Source organism: Salmo salar, chromosome ssa13, assembly GCF_905237065.1.
Source record: "Salmo salar chromosome ssa13, Ssal_v3.1, whole genome shotgun sequence".
Lineage (NCBI taxonomy): Eukaryota > Metazoa > Chordata > Actinopteri > Salmoniformes > Salmonidae > Salmo > Salmo salar.
In genome coordinates, this window is record NC_059454.1 from 93,580,556 (window position 1) to 93,597,776 (window position 17,221).

General features: G+C 42.4%; 1 protein-coding gene, 1 long non-coding RNA gene and 1 pseudogene across 6 annotated transcripts in view; 2 read left to right on the forward strand and 1 right to left on the reverse strand.

Annotated features, from left to right (window-relative positions):
* Positions 1–11,055, forward strand: part of LOC106568171 (ran-binding protein 3-like) — a 33,054-nt gene extending 21,999 nt beyond the window's left edge. For 4 of the 5 annotated variants that reach the window (XM_014138262.2, XM_014138265.2, XM_014138266.2 and 1 more), the window contains 5 exons: positions 438–519; positions 854–981; positions 1,177–1,297; positions 1,388–1,774; positions 10,102–11,055. In XM_014138262.2, coding sequence (XP_013993737.2) covers positions 438–519; positions 854–981; positions 1,177–1,297; positions 1,388–1,774; positions 10,102–10,148 — 765 coding nt within the window. In that variant the 3' untranslated portion in view covers positions 10,149–11,055. The remainder of the gene's footprint in view (positions 1–437; positions 520–853; positions 982–1,176; positions 1,298–1,387; positions 1,775–10,101) is intronic. The other variant, XM_014138263.2, reaches the window with a different exon arrangement.
* LOC123726098 (uncharacterized) lies at positions 1,299–12,507 on the reverse strand. Its single transcript, XR_006758393.1, has 2 exons — positions 12,394–12,507; positions 1,299–1,685 (listed from the first exon to the last, which is right to left on the reverse strand). It is a non-coding gene; the product is annotated as an uncharacterized lncRNA (long non-coding RNA).
* LOC106568244 (NAD kinase 2, mitochondrial-like) lies at positions 11,262–16,094 on the forward strand (annotated as a pseudogene).
* The last annotated feature ends 1,127 nt before the right edge of the window (positions 16,095–17,221 follow it).

Here is a 17,221-nt window from a genome sequence, read left to right on the forward strand (position 1 = left end):
ACTCGGTGTTCCCGTTCTGTGAACATTTAGGCCAATAGACATTTCCATGTCATAATAACAACACATACAGTGGACCGGGGAAGCTCTAGCAGGGCAGAAATTTGATGAACTGACTTGTTGGAACCCTATGACACCATCCTATGACGGTGCCACGTTGAAAGTCACTGAGCTCTTCAGTAAGGCCATCCTACTGCCATTGTTTGTCTATGGAGATTTCATGGCTGTGTGCTCGATTTTATTCACCTGTCAGCAACAGGTGTGACTGAAATAGCCGAATCCACTAATTTGAAGGGGTGTCCACATACTTTTGCATATATACAGTAGCAATTCGCATAGGATGACTATGAAATATATGTCATCACATTTGTATGAGTTTAACTGTGTTACCAAACACGTCATATTTACAGAAATTCTCTCACTTTCTCACCCTCATATAGAGACCACAGAAATCCCCTAGCAGTGAAGATTCTGATTGCAGCTCTGATTCTGAGTCTTCCACCTCTGAGTCAAGTCATAAAGGTAAATCATTAAGCGGGTCATAGTGTTTTTACATGAGTACACAACTCTGGTCCTCGAGAGCCAGTACCTTAATGTCTGCTGATCCACTAAGACTGTGGTGCTAAGCTGCATTTATACAGGCAGCCCAATTCTGATCTTTTGCCCAATTATTGGGAAAATAGATGACCTGATCAGTCAAAAGACCAATTAGTGGAAAAATATTAGAATTGGGCCGCCTGTGTAAACCCTGCCATAGAGGACTAGAGTTGTGCACCTCTGTTCCAATAGTGATTGACTGCCTTTAGTGGATGCCTTTCAGAACTGCAGCTGAAGTTCTGTCTGTGTTTGCTGATAGGTGCTGTGTGGAGCAGTCTGAGGGAGTCTGCTGCAGCTTACACAGCGTCCTGTGGGAGGCAGCATGTGCTCAGGCTCAGGCGGGTTCAGCTGTTCACTGGGGAGGAGAAGGAAAGCAATGTGGTCCAGGTGAAGACCTATAGGGCTGACGCATGCCAGATCTTACAATGCCTGGTGCCTGACGGCACAGTCGATAACGTGGCATGCAATGTCTGAGCAGGGGAATGTGACCATTATGTTGAATTAGGAAGTGACCAATGCCTTCTGATATTGCTAAAGACAGTGGTGTACCTTTTTCATTTTTTAAATATTTTTTTATTTTAGCTGACCTGCAGACTGTTTGTCCTGGAAAAAGGAACTCCATCATGGACTGAGCGAGGGAGAGGAGTCCTGCGACTCAATGATCTAGCATCAGGGACCAAAAGAGGGCTTCAGTCCAGGATAGGTGAGTTTACCATGAAGGAGTTTATTATTCTCATCACTCTGACCAACATCTGCATGTCTTTCTGTGACTCTTAATGTTTCTCATCCTCAGTATATCTCTCACACCTTCGCCCTTTGATCAAAACAGTGATGAGGCACCAGGGCAGTCTCAAGGTTATCCTCAACACCAAGCTCTGGCCACACACACACCTACGTCGCCCGGCCCGCCGGAATCTCCAAGTGACGGCCACTGACGTGGAGACTCAGGCCGTCCGGGTGTTCCTCATTCAGGCCAGCGCCAGGGACGTGGCTCGCCTCTACGTGGCCATCCACCATCGGCTGGTAGCCCTACGGGCCAGTGCTGCTGGGAGGGAGGCAGAGGCTGCAGGGGGCAGGACCAGGGAGGGGCACTGCAACAGTGAGAATGAAGAGGAGGAGGAAGAGGAGAGACAACAGAAAGAAAGAGAAGAAAGGCTGCTATTGACACGATTGCGACCTGGTAAGAGTGAATAGCAACAGTGATAGGGATGTACTCTAGCATACAGTTGTCTGAGATGAACTTGTCTGAGATTATCCCTTGCTCTTTCACCTACACACTTGTATGTCTACGACTAAGTCCAATTTTTTGCGCATTGTTTGTCCTGTGTAAAAAAACGTGTTTGGAATTTTTGCTTCGTTTAAGTAAGGGAACACTCGTCCTCCAATACATGTCTGGTGGGAAGTCACGTTACTAATCCCCAGTCCACATTCCAGAGTCAGAGGGGTTGGGTTAAATGCGGAAGACACATTTCATTTGAATACATTCAGTTGGACAACTGACTAGGTATCCCCTTTTCCCTTTCCCAGAGGGAGCTGTTAGCAGGTGGTAGTCATAGACCTTCACTCTGCCACTGGCAAACCCCCCACAATAACATAACAATAACAAGGCTATATACAGTGGGTATTGGTACCGAGTCAGTGTGTGGGGGTACAGGTTAGAGGTAATTTGTACATGTAGGTAGGGGTGAAGTGACTATGCATACACTACCGTTCAAAGGTTTGGGGTTACTTAGAAATGTCCTTGTTTTTGAAAGAAAACTATTTTTTGGTCCATTCGAATAACATCAAAATGATCAGAAATACAGTGTAGACATTGTTAATGTTGTAAATGACTATTGTAGCTGGAAACGGCAGATTTTTAATGGAATATCTACACAGGTGTACAGAGGCCCTTATCAGCAACCATCACTCCTTTGTTCCAATGGCACGTTGTGTTAGCTAATCCAGGTTTATCATTTTAAAAGCCCAATTGATCGTTAGAAAACCCTTTTGCAATTATGTTAGCACAGCTGAAAACTGTTGTTCTGATTAAAGAAGCAATAAAACTGGCCTTTAGACTAGTTGCGTATTTGCAGCATCAGCATTTGTGGGTTCGATTGCAGGCTCAAAATGGTCAGAAACAAAGAACTTTCTTCTGAAACTCATCAGTCTATTCTTGTTCTGAGAAATGAAGGCTATTCCATGTGAGAAATTGCCAAGAAATTGAAGATTTCGTACAACGCTGTCTACTACTCCCTTCACAGAACAGCGCAAACTAGCTCTAACCAGAATACAAAGAGGAGTGGGAGGCCCCGGTGCACAACTGAGCAAGAGGACAAGTACATTAGAGTGTATAGTTTGAGAAACAGATGCCTCACAAGTCCTCAACTGGCAGCTTCATTAAATAGTACCCGCAAAACACCAGTCTCAACGTCAACAGTGAAGAGGCGACTTCGGGATGCTGGCCTTCTAGACAGAGTTGCAAAGAAAAAGCCATATCTCAGACTGGCAAATAAAAATAAAAGATTAAGATGGGCAAAAGAACACAGACACTGGACAGAGGAACTCTGCCTAGATGGCCAATATCCCGGACTAGTTAAAGGAAAAAGCTTCTTCCAGTTCGTGGATGGCTGACGTTTTACATGCCGTAACCAATTGTGCTATTTTGTTTGTTTTTTTGGCATTATTTTATAACTTATTTTGTACATAATGTCACTGCTACCGTCTCTTATGACCGAAAATAACTTCTGGACATCAGAACTGGGATTACTCACCGCGAACTGGAAGAAGCTTTTTCCTTTAACAAGTCCGACAAGAAAGATATACTGCTCTCCTGGGAACAGGCCCACATCCCCGTCATTTGCGTGATGAAAAGATGGAGGAAAAGAGGACACAGATCAGACTGCCTTCTGAGAATCCATAGGCGAGCGAGTAAATTCCGACTGCCATCAATTCTACTTGCTAACATGCAATCATTAGAAAATAAAATTGATGACATATGATTATTCTACCAACAGGACATTAAAAACTCATATAAGGAAATCAGTCAATTGTCCTGGGCTGGCGTGGTTACACGTGGTCTGCCGTTGTGAGGACGGTTGGACGTACTGTCAAATTCTGCCAAATGTCACCCATTGAGCATGTTTGGGATGCTCTGGATCTACATGTATGACAGCGTGTTCCAGTACCCGCCAATATCCAGCAACTTCGCACAGCCATTAAAGAGGAGTGAGAAAACATTCTACAGGCCACAATCAATAGCCTGATCAACTCTATGCAAAGGAGATGTTTTGTGCTGCATGCTTGCATCAAAAGAGTTTTAATTAAAGGGCTACACACAAATTAATCATCAGGTGTAAGGAACTATGAAAATAGTTCAAATAAATGCTATTTAATCTACAGTTGAAGTCGGAAGTTTACATACACTTAGGTTGGAGTCATTAAAACTTGTTTTTCAACCACTCCACAAATTTCTTGTTAACAAACTATAGTTTTGGCAAGTCGGTTAGGACATCTACTTTGTGCATGACACAAGTAATTTTTCCAACAATTGTTTATAGACAGATTATTTCACTTATAATTCACTATATCACAATTCCAATGGGTCAGAAGTTTACATACACTAAGTTGACTGTGCCTTTACACAGCTTGGAAAATTCCAGAAAATGATGTCATGGCTTTAGATGCTTCTGACAGGCTAATTGACATCATTTGAGACTTTTGGAGGTGTACCTGTGGATGTATTTCAAGGCCTACCTTCAAACTCAGTGCCTCTTTGCTTGACATCATGGGAAATCAAAAGAACTCAGCCAAAAAATGGTAGACCTCCACAAGTCTGGTTCATCCTTCGGAGCAATTTCCAAATGCCTGAAGGTACCACGTTCATCTTTACAAACAATAGTACACAACTATAAACACCATGGGACTACGCAGCCGCCATACCGCTCAGGATGGAGATGCGTTCTGTCTCCTATAGATTAACATACTTTGGTGCGAAAAGTGCAAATCAATCCCAGAACAACAGCAAAGGACCTTGTGAAGATGTTGGAGGAAACAGGTACAAAAGTATCTATATCCACAGTAAAACGAGTCCTATATCGACATAACCTGAAAGGCCACTCGGCAAGGAAGAAGCCACTGCTCCAAAACCGCCATAAAAAAGCCAGACTACGGTTTGCAACTGCACATGGGAACAAAGTTTGTACTTTTTGGAGAAATGTCCTCTGGTCTGATGAAACAAAAATATTTTTGCTCACCTAAAGTATAATACCTCATGGTGAGCTGCAGACACTTTTATCTACCAAGGGATGTCTCATCTGTAATTATCATGGCTGTCTACATCCCTCCACAAGCCAACACCACTTTGGCACTCAACAAACTGTATAGGGCCATAAACAAACAATAAACCACTCACCAAGAAGAAGCGTTTCTGGTGGGCGGAGATTTTAACATGGAGAGACTTAAAACCATTCTACCTCACTTTTACCAACACGTCTCCAGCACCACTAGGGGCGCTAAACCTCTAGACCACTCTTTTTCTAACCACAGAAACGCATACATGGTCCTCCCTTCGGCAAATCTGACTACGAGTCTATTCTCCTGCTTCCTGTTTAAAAACAAAAGCTCAAACAGGAAGTACCAGTGACACGCTCAATATGGAAGTGGTCCGATGAAGCATACGCGAGGCTACAAGACAGTTTTGCTAGTACATACTGGGATATGTTCCAGGATTCATCTGACAGCTTTGAGGAGTTTACCACATCAGTCACAGGCTTCATCAATAAGTGCATAGACGACGTCCCCCCCACAGTGACTATACGAACATATGCAAATCAATAACCACGGATTACAGGCAATATCTGCACTGGGCTAAAGGCTAGCGCTACCGCTTACAAGAAACGGGACACGGACATGGACGCATACAAGAAAGCCGGCTACGAGCTCCAATGAGACATCAAACATACAAAAGGACAATATAGCAGGAAAGTGGAATCCTATTACACCGACTTCAATGCTTGTCCTATGTGGCAGGGTTTGCAAATGATAACGGATTACAAAGGGAAACCCAGCTGTGAAATGCCCAGTGATGCAGAACTCCCAAATGAGCTAAATACCTTTTATGCTGCTTCGAGGAAAACAACACTTGCATGAAAGCCCCTGTTGTTCCGGATGACTGTGTGACCTTGCTCTCAATGGCCGATGTGAGTAAAACTTTTAAACAAGCAGCATACCACCCTGCATCCCACTGCTGGCTTGCTTCTGAAGCTAAGCAGGGTTGGTCCCTGGATGGGAGAACAGATGCTGCTGGAAGTGGTGTTGGAGGGCCAGTAGGAGGCATCCTTTCCTCTGGTCTAAATACCCCAGGGCAAGGATTGGGGATGTTGCCCTGTGTAGGGTGCCATATTTTGGATGGGACGTTATACGGGTGTCCTGACTCTCTGTGGTCACTAAAGATCCCATGGGACTTATCGTAAGAGTAGGGGTGTTAACCCCAGTGTCCTGGATAAATTCCCTATCTGTCCCTCATACCGTCACGGTCACCTAATCATCCCCAGCTTACAATTGGCTCATTCATCCCCGTCCTCTCCCCTGTAACTATACTCCAGGTCGTTGCTGTAAATGAGAATGGGTTCTCAGTCAACTAACCTGGTTAAATAAATATACTGCTCCAAAAAATAAAGGGAACACTTAAACAACACAATGTAACTCCAAGTCAATCACACTTCTGTGAAATCAAACTGTCCACTTAGGAAGCAACACTGATTGACAATAAATTTCACATGCTGTTGTGCAAATGGAATAGACAACAGGTGGAAATTATAGGCAATTAGCAAGACACCCCCAATAAAGGAGTGGTTCTGCACAGACCACTTCTCAGTTCCTATGATTCCTGGCTGATGTTTTGGTCACTTTTGAAAGCTGGCGGTGCTTTCACTCTAGTGGTAGCATGAGACGGAGTCTACAACCCACACAAGTGGCTCAGGTAGTGCAGCTCATCCAGGATGGCACATCAATGCAAGCTGTGGCAAGAAGGTTTGCTGTGTCTGTCAGCGTGGTGTCCAGAGCATGGAGGCGCTACCAGGAGACAGGCCAGTACATCAGGAGACTTGGAGGAGGCCGTAGGAGGGCAACAACCCAGCAGCAGGACCGCTACCTCCGCCTTTGTGCAAGGAGGAGCAGGAGGAGCACTGCCAGAGCCCTGCAAAATGTCCTCCAGCAGGCCACAAATGTGCATGTGTCTGCTCAAACGGTCAGAAACAGACTCCATGAGGGTGGTATGAGGGCCCGAAATCCACAGGTGGGGGTTGTGCTTACAGCCCAACACCGTGCAGGACGTTTGGCATTTGCCAGAGAACACCAAGATTGGCAAATTCGCCACTGGCCCCCTGTCCTCTTCATTGATGAAAGCAGGTTCACACTGAGCACATGTGACAGACGTGACAGAGTCTGGAGACGCCGTGGAGAATGTTCTGCTGCCTGCAACATCCTCCAGCATGACCGGTTTGGCGGTGGGTCAGTCATGGTGTGGGGTGGCATTTCTTTGGGGGGCTGCACAGCCCTCCATGTGCTCGCCAGAGGTAGCCTGACTGCCATTAGGTACCGAGATGAGATCCTCAGACCCCTTGTGAGACCATATGCTGGTGCGGTTGGCCCTGGGTTCCTCCTAATGCAAGACAATGCTAGACCTCATGTGGCTGGAGTGTGTCAGCAGTTCCTGCAAGAGGAAGGCATTGATGCTATGGACTGGCCCGCCTGTTCCCCAGACCTGAATCCAGGTCTGGGGCACATCTGGGACATCATGTCTCGCTCCATCCACCAACGCCACGTTGCACCACAGACTGTCCAGGAGTTGGCGGATGCTTTAGTCCAGGTCTGGGAGGAGATCCCTCAGGAGACCATCCACCACCTCACCAGGAGCATGCCCAGGCGTTGTAGGGAGATCATACAGGCACGTGGAGGCCACACACACTACTGAGACTCATTTTGACTTGTTTTAAGGACATTACATCAAAGTTGGATCAGCCTGTAGTGTGGTTTTCCACTTTAATTTTGAGTGTGACTCCAAATCCAGACCTACATGGGTTAATAAATTGGATTTCCATTGATTATTTTTGTGTGATTTTGTTGTCAGCACATTCAACTATGTAAAGAAAAAAGTATTTAATAAGATTATTTCATTCATTCAGATCTAGGATGTGTTATTTTAGTGTTCCCTTTATTTTTTGGAGCAGTGTATATATTTTTGAAAAATACTCGCTGGGCCAGATGGAATACCAGGTTGCTTTCTAAAATAATGCGCTGGAAAGTGTCTTCACTGACATTTTTTATCTCTACTTGTCCCAGTCTGTAATCCCAATATGTTTCAAGTTGACCCCCATTTTGTCTCTGTTCTCCAAAGTAACCTGCCTAAATGACTATCGCCCTGTAGCACTCACATCTGTAATTATGAAGTGCTTTGATAGGCTGGGCTCTCACACACACTACACTGACACTCTCACACAAAACCCACACACATTCACATACACTACATACATACATACACACACACGTATACTGACACAACACACACGCACACTAATGATTTGCTGCTGCTACTCTGTTCTTTATTTTATTCTTATATTATTATCTATCCTAATGCCTAGTCACTTTACCCTGCCTTCATGTACATACAGTTGAAGTCGGAAGTTTACATACACTTAGGTTGGAGTCATTAAAACTTGTTTTTCAACCACTCCACACATTCCTTGTTAACAAGAATCTATAGTTTTGGCAAGTCAGTTAGGATATCTACTGTGTGCATGACAAAAGTAATTTTTCCAACAATTGTTTACAGACAGATTATTTCACTTATAATTCACTGTATTACAATTCCAGTGGGTCAGAAGTTTACATGCACAGTCAACTTAGTGTCTTTACACAGCTTGGAAAATTCCAGAAAATGATGTCATTGCTTTAGAAGCTTCTGGTAGGCTAATTGACATAATTTTAGTCAATTGGAGGTGTACCTGTGGATGTATTTCAAGGCCTATCTTCAAACTCAGTGCCTCTTTGCTTGACATCATGGGAAAATCAAAAGAAATCAGCCAAGACCTCCATAAAATTGTAGACCTCCACAAGTCTGGTTCATCCTTCGGAGCAATTTCCAAACACCTGAAGGTGCCACGTTCATCTGTACAAACAATAGTACACAAGTATAAACACCATGGGACTACGCAGCCGACTACGCAGCCGTCATACCACTCAGGAAGGAGACGCGTTCTGTCTCCTAGAGATTAATGTACTTTGGTGCGAAAAGTGCAAATCAATCCCAGAACAGCAAAGGACCTTGTGAAGATGCTGGAGGAAACAGGTACAAAAGTATCTATATCCACAGTAAAAACGAGTCTTATGTTGACATAACCTGAAAGGCCGCTCAGCAAGGGAGAAGCCACTGCTCCAAAACTGCCATAAAAAAGCCAGACTATAGTTTGCAACTGCACATGGGGACAAAGTTTGTACTTTTTGGAGAAATGTCCTCTGGTCTGATGAAACAAAAATAGAACTGTTTGGCCATAATGACCATCGTTATGTTTGGAGGAAAAAGGGGGAGGCTTGCAAGCCGAAGAACACCATCCTAACCGTGGAGCACGGGGGTGGCGGCATCATGTTGTGGGGGGTGCTTTGCAGCAGGAGGGACTGGCTACCCGAAACGTTTGACCCAAGTTAAACAATGTAAAGGCAATGCTACCAAATACTAATTGAGTGTATGTAAACTTCTGACCCACTAGAAAGGTGACGAAAGAAATAAAAGCTGAAATAAATCATTATCTCTACTATTATTCTGACCGTTCACATTCTTAAAATAAAGTGGTGGTCCTAACTGACATAAAACAGGGAATTTTTACTAGGATTAAATGTCAGGAATTGTGAAAAACTGAGTTTAAATGTATTTGGCAAAGGTGTATGTAAACTTCCGACTTCAACTGTATATAAAAACATTGTCACAGGAAGTAGATGATTTGCTGTATGGATCAAATGAGATGGAGGTCATTACCACAAAATAAATGAATAGGGAAATTGTAGGTGTGCCGGAGGATATTTTATCCCATCAAGTTGTGGCACAGTTAAAAAAAGGTTGGGAACCACTGCACTAGAGATGAGAACTAGGTACTGCTGTTTATCTAAACAATAGTCCGCTTGTTATTTCTTGCAACAACCTCTCCTTCAGCCTCCTTGAACTTGTATGTCAACAAGACACCTAAAGAAGCTAAAACTAGCCCCATATCAGCTAACCATGTATAAATCACATTCCAGTGGAGGACAACTTATGTCCTCTGGAGCAAAACATATGTGTTGTCCCTGTAGAAACTCAGTAGAGGCCTACATGACATGAGAATGCATCCTGAACAACCCTTTACATGGCCATTTTGCCATTGTGCATTTACCAGACAAAACACTGTGCTGCAAAACATAAAGCTACTGTATATAAATATTACAATATTTTCACTTACACACGTTCCATAACATGTCTGTCTTTCGCCTTTGCAGTGGTTTGTGATTGGATACACAGTAAACCTAGTTTGGATTCTTGGTGACATGACATCATATCCTGACCTGGACCATCTGAACAGAACTTTGGCTATAATGGAACAGTGGGACAAAACATCAAGAGACAGCTTGCAAGTACTTACTATCTATTGAGCTACCATGACTGCCTTCTTTCAACAACAACAAAAATATATGATTATTCTATTGCCGTACTTACTTTTGTACTTCACGTTATTGTGGCAAGTGTGCAAGGGGAGTGTAAACCGCCACATTATGACAGAGGGAATCTAGATGTAATGACTGATTAAAAAATATGTATTTATTTTTGTTATTTTATTATGCATTTAGAATGAATCCAACTGTTCATGCTAGTGCTATTTGTGGCTGAAGCACCCACATTAAACTTATTTTAAACATATTTAGAATATTCCCAAAAGGTTTTGTTCTTCTGTATTTCTTTTATAAGCATTATGTTTTATATGTTGTAAGTGTTTTAAAAACAGCTTATGATCAACATAATGATTTTGAAACTATTTTTGTAGGTCTTTCACTACAAACAGAATATAATATGTATCTACCTATTTCAACTGTGAAACAAACAAAATATCTTTATTGTTAGCTGTTTCATTTATACAGTACATTACTGACATAAACAAGGTTGTGGTACACTCACCTTTTCTACACAGTACTAAATGCATGCCTCTGCCTACCTCTGTAATTGCTACAAATGTGAGAAAACATTTCAATGTTTTTAATGGATTTTAAGTTCTATTACCTAGTGTATTGTCAAACGCAATTTACTGAAAAGGGTAATCCTGCATAAAAGCAAACATGACTAGCATCTAGTTCATATTCTGGTATGTATATATTATATTAATCTGCTTCTGGTAATATCACCATGTTATGTTAGCAGTTATGTCATCGTGATTGATAAAAAATTATTTTCTGATACAACTTTTGAGTTTATCATAATTTTTCATGGTTGTTGTTGCTGAGCTGATGTTACTATCAAAAAAGTTATCTTGTCCTCTAGTCTAGTAGACCTGCTTTCATCTATCCAGTGTTTTCAGATCAGTGCAGGCGAAGGAGAGAAGACAAAGGTATCCCACTTTGGACAATGTTTGCCAAATTAATAGCCTCTCTACTGCTGATTTTCCTTCATGAACACTGAAGGACTGGTAAGGTTCCATTCATATTGGTCTCATATTTCTAGTGTTTTCAGGTGACAAAAGGAAAGAAGTCTAGGAAAGGAAGCTATTTAGACAACAATGCTCTGGCTCCACCGGTTTCCATTAGATAACACAGACACAAAGTCATAATTGCAACAACAACAAAAAATTGTTTTTTAGTCTTAATTTTTAAGGTTAGGATTAGGCATAAGGTTAGCAGTCCGGTTAAGGTGAGGGTTGATGTTAGGTTTAAACTCATATTTTAAGAAGATAAACGGTAGAAAGTGGCGGGGTTTAGTCATAATTAATAAATAAATCAAGGTAAAATAAAAAATATGATTTATTGGCTGTGGTAACTAGTGACGACAGGCTCCACCCTTAAAAAGCACGTTGTTGTACGTAATGAAATAAGCCTTCGAGCGCATTCCGCAAGTGTGCGTGCTTCAAAGATGGTGTTGTAGCTTGTAGGTCCGTGTAGCTGGGTACTGTTGTTCTACAAGTCTTCTGATTCTCAAACACATGCATGTATTTAGTGTCTTGAAGACGTTTAGAGTTTATAAGTATGAGCAAACGAATGCTTGGATTATTAGAATATTATTTTGAAAATGTGAAAGGCGCATGTAGAGGGTCGCTGACAAGGAACGTTGATAGACGACAATATGGACTGTGTTTAGAACTGACAATAATTTAGATAAATTGAAAACTAGTTATCCCGTTCTACCTAGCTGGATCGGGAGTGCGCGTGACCATCTTTGCTCTCATTACATAAGCTGGCAAAAGTTAGTGAGACGAAACAAAAGTCGTTCATATAAACTGTCATAGCTAGCTACCTACATTGTTAGCTCGTGAAAGGGAAACAGAGTTGGCTAGAGTTAAGGTGGTCAGTGTTTAAGCTGCTACAGTAGCTAGCTCGATAGCTAAACTTGTTAGGTCATGGTTTGTCAATTCAGAATTACGCTAGTCAACTAGCTAGGTGAGAGTTGGTGTCGCAGTATCTGGATTCGACGATTGTAGTGCATGAGGGACCCAGGTCAAATAGCTAGGGCATCAGATTGGATTAAGACCGACATTGGCCAACTGCATTAATTAATGGGGACCAACATAATTTACAAGAGTGACTCACCGTTCCTTTATAAACTTTCTGTGCCTTGGGCATCGAGCTGTCACTATTTTAAATGGGAGCTCACGTCACATCCAGATGGAGATGCGAAGTATTGCATCATAGGCTGAAATTGGTTTTAAACACGCAAAAGTTGCTGTGGTGACATGGTATGAATTCGAGCAGCAAAGATATCGCTTTTCAGAGCTCTCAGAAGAGGACCTAAAACAACTGGTAAGGGAATGGAAAACGATGTGATATAAATGGTACTTGCTCTCAAACTCCCTAATTTGTCAATGTGTTCGTCATTGACAGTAAAACACCCCATAACAAGTCATCAGCACACACCAGTTTCACTTTCAGTTTAGACATGGAAACCCAGGTGTTCTGATAGGTAAATGCTGGTCATAGACAAATATTCACTGAGGATGTCAGAATCCTTTCTCAATGTTGAGTTTTTTATGCTAATCCTCACCACCAGAGCGCCTGGTTGAAATGACTTTGCTGTGATTTATGTAATTGTGGTCATCTGAGTTTTTGGGCTTGTTACAGCTTGCATTGAAGGGCTCCAGCTACATCAGGCTTCTGGAGAGACACAACATCCACACCTGCAACACATTGTGGAGAGTCTACAGTAAGATAATAGGATTTTATTCAAGGATATTGTTGTGGTGTACTGTCTACAAAAGGTCATGAAGATGTGTAAGTGGCCACATGACTGTTGTGTGTGTGTGTGTGTGTCTCTCTGTGAACCCTCTAGGAAAGAGGTGCGTGTGGTGAAGAGAGGGGAATATGATGAAGAAACAGTGCGATGGGCAGACTCCATTATCTCGGCAGGGGGCAAGTGTACACGTTTTAAGAGTTTGAGAATAATAGCTGATCCTTTACATGGTCACGTTCTTGTTGAGGGGTACAAAACAATTCAAAATAAATTGCGTTCATACTGTTGAAAGTCAGTGCTCAGAGAAGGGTCAACTAATCCATGAATAGGCCCATTTCACCCTGAGACCTTGTTGACATTAGCTCTGACAAACTCCCGTTCCTTTTGTTAGGGGATGGGACTATACTACTTGTTGCCAGTAAGGTTTTCAATAAAGACCAACTGGTTCTTGGGGTTAACACAGACCCTGAAAGGTAAGAACTCACAACAAAATGGGTTAGTGTATATAAAGTGGTGATATGGGTTTGGGCAGGTGGTAAGTTTACTTGACTGGTAAGGTTCTTAGCTAGTTTAGAAGAGACAGGTTGGGGAATTCGTTGTTGTGAATTTCAACATTTTGTTATAGAATGAGAGGAGAAATGACTATCTAGTTTGATGAAAAAAGTGGTCATGTCTTTTTATTTTATTTTTATTTTTTTTTGCATCAAGGTCAGAGGGACATCTGTGCCTTCCTGTGTTACACACATGCCTTCCCTGAGGCACTACAGAAACTCCGCCGTGGTCAGTTCAGGTGGGATTTTACCTTTCACTTCCCTGACCAGAATACTGCTGTTAGGAAGGCTATGTTTATGTGTAAAGAATAGTCTGATCATTTCTTTGCCACACCTCTACAGTTTTGTTTCACATGCCTGGGGTGTATTCACTAGGAGCGAAACAGGGTGGGACCTACCTGAATTTGTCTAATATAAACTCTTGTTTCCATTGCAAAAAGTTTTGGACTAGTGATTATCGTTTAAGGACCAAACGGAGCGGGGATGGACATACCTGAATATGTCCAATAGAAAGTCTTGTTTGCGTTTTCAGTTTAAAGTTAATGGTTTTTGTTGCATAGCGTTTGCAACAGACTAAACCCCTGGTCTTACTACTCTGCCCTCTAGTGTTACTGTTGCTGAACTGTCAAACATGAGTTTCTGATTCCAGGAACAGTAATGTGTATTAATATCATGGCATGTTTCACCACCCCCTCTTCTTTCTCCATATGTTCCTCTCCCTGTCTACTGCATATTCTACTACTTAACTCCTTTGATTAATTTACTTCCCCATCCACCCCTCTCCTATCCACTCCTCCCCCATTCTCACTCCACCCCCCCTCTCCTGTCTACCTCATGCAGGTGGCAGTGGCGGCAGAGGATCCGTCTACACCTGGAGGGCACCGGGATCAAGCCCACCCCAGTAGACCTACATGAACAGCAGCTGAGTCTGGAGCAACCTAACCAGGCACACCGCATCACCCTCATGGAGGCCCAGCACAGTACGGCCCCTCGGACTCCTATGTGTACCTGTATCAGTCTCTGTCTGGGCCCTTGAGACAAATCTAACACTTATTGAATGGACGGTGCACTACTATCACACACACCCATCTCGCTATGCACTCATTGGTGGATTTCTGTCCGTGACTCTTAGGGTGAAGTGTAAATCCTTGAATCCCCATCTCACTCTCTTGCTCAATAGGGCTTCCTACTATGAGATCTCTGTGCACGATGGACCGTGGGAGAAGCAAAGGAGCTCTGGCCTCAGCATCTGCACAGGGACCCGGATCTAAAGCATGGTAGACATTTTACATGTACATTTTAGTAATTTAGTAGATGCTCTTATCCAGAGCGACTTAGTTAGTGCATTCATCTTAAGATGGCTACAGGTGTGTGACAACCACATATCACAGTCATCCTAAGTACTTTTCCCCACCTCAATTACATAGTTATCAGCAAAGTCAGTGCTAGTAGGAAAAGACAAGTGAGTGTTCCCTTTTTTTATACATAGCGCCAACACAAGCCTCTATTTATTTTTTGCTGATACTGGTAGAGCCCTGTCAATGCTGCGTCTCATTCATGAAAGTTCTAAAATAATCTAATCTAATCTGACAGCACAGCCTTTAGTGGTCCTCCAGGGCTTGAATGTTAGCTTCATGGAATGTGAGCTTAATGAGAATCATTCTAGTTTGTGTTCTCATCTACAGGTCATACAATATTAACAAACTGGTTGAACAGGCTGTGGAAGATGTCCTACGGATAGGTATGTGGACTCCAACCTTTCCTCATGAACAGCAATGATCATGTGGATTTATTTTCTTGTTAAATCTGTCTGAATGTCTCAATTTCCAGCTGTAATTCCAATCAGTGATTTTGGAGAACCTGTATAGTACACTTATCTTTTTCTCCCCAGGAAAGGCACAAACGGGTCTTGATATTCAACTGAGTCAGGACTTTATTGAGAAAGGTGAGTTCCAAAATATGTACAGCTGAATGTGTTGTATGAATGGATGGATGCTCAAGGAAAATTTGTATACATGAATCTCAACTGTCTTTTGTCAGTGACTGATGAATACGAGTCTCTGGTGTTTGGTCCGGAGGAAGGCAAAATGTTCTTAAGCATCAGAGAGCCCATCGTCAACAGAGTATTCTCCAGCAGTCGCCAAAGAGGTTTTTGGCCAACGGGTCAGTTTATCTACAGTACCCATTAATTTTGTCTTGCAGTGGGGTTTGATATACAAGATCACACTTTAAAGTATTTTTGCTTTTGCTCTTCAGGGTGTGTGTGCGCTCACGGTGCTGGGACGCATGCATGGTGGTGGATGGCGGGACTTCTTTTGAGTTTAACGATGGTGCCATAGCAACAATCACCATTAACGAGGAGGACCAGCTCCGGACTGTGCTCCTTAAACTGACTGACCGGCCAACCATCCTTAGAGCTCACACAAGACCCTCAGCAGCAGTGATCTATAAAGGGAGTTGGGACTCGTCTCTTATTAGGACCTGTGACCTCAAAATAAACTTGTCACATCTGCCATGTTCTACTGTTGAGTTTGCTTAAGCATGATTTAATTTGTTAAATGAGACTAAAGTAATTCTGTCAGGATGCTGTGAGTCGTTTGACCTTGCCTCAGACATTTACAGTTGCTAAACGCTACCCCATCAATCCTCTCCACTTATTGGGATATTAGGCCAAACTGAAGGACAGAGCGAACCCACAGATGGTTGACTTACAGGGATTTTTTTCCCTAGAAAAGTATAATTTGAATTGCTGTAAATGTCCTTTTCAGGTGATATGTAGTTTGCCTCCCTGAGTAATGCGTTTACTGCCCAGAGATTTTGCCATGTTTACTTTTACAACCGAGGATGAGGTACATTACATCGTTTCTGTAACACATGACATTACCTTACTGAAGAGGATTTTAAGCATAGTTTGCACTGCCATCAGCTTCGTTTGTAATTATATTAGACGGTAAGTACCAATTCCTATTGGAAAGAATGTTGATAGTGAGTTGACTGCACAAAAGCTTATAGTTGGTATTGGTGGAATAATTGCAATTAGAGGTCGACCGATTAATTGGCATGGCCGATTTTTAAAAAAGTTTTAAGAATAGGTACGGCATTTTTGGACGCCAATTACATTGCAATTCACGAGGAAACTGCGTGGCAGGCTGACCACCTGTTACACAGTGCAGGAAGAAGCCAAGGTAAGTTAGCTAGCATTAAACTTACATTAAAAAAACAATCTTAACATAATCACTAGTTAACTACACATGGTTGATGATATTACTATGTTAACTAGCTTGTCCTGCGTTGCATATAATCAATGCGGTGGCAGTAATTTATCGAATCACAGCCTACTTAAACTTCGCCAAACCGGTGATTTAACAAAAGCGCATTGCCGGAAGAAAAAAAAACAATCTTTGCACACGTACCTAACCATAAACATCAATGGCGTTCTTAAAATCAATACACAGAAGTATTTATTTGTAAACCTGCATATTTAGTTAAAATAAATGAATGTTAGCAGGCAATATTAACTAGGGAAATTGTGTCACTTCTCTTGCGTTCAGTGCAAGCAGAGTTGGGGTATATGCATCAGTTTAGGCCGCCTGGCTCGTTGCGAACTAATTTGCCAGAATTGTACATAATTATGACATTG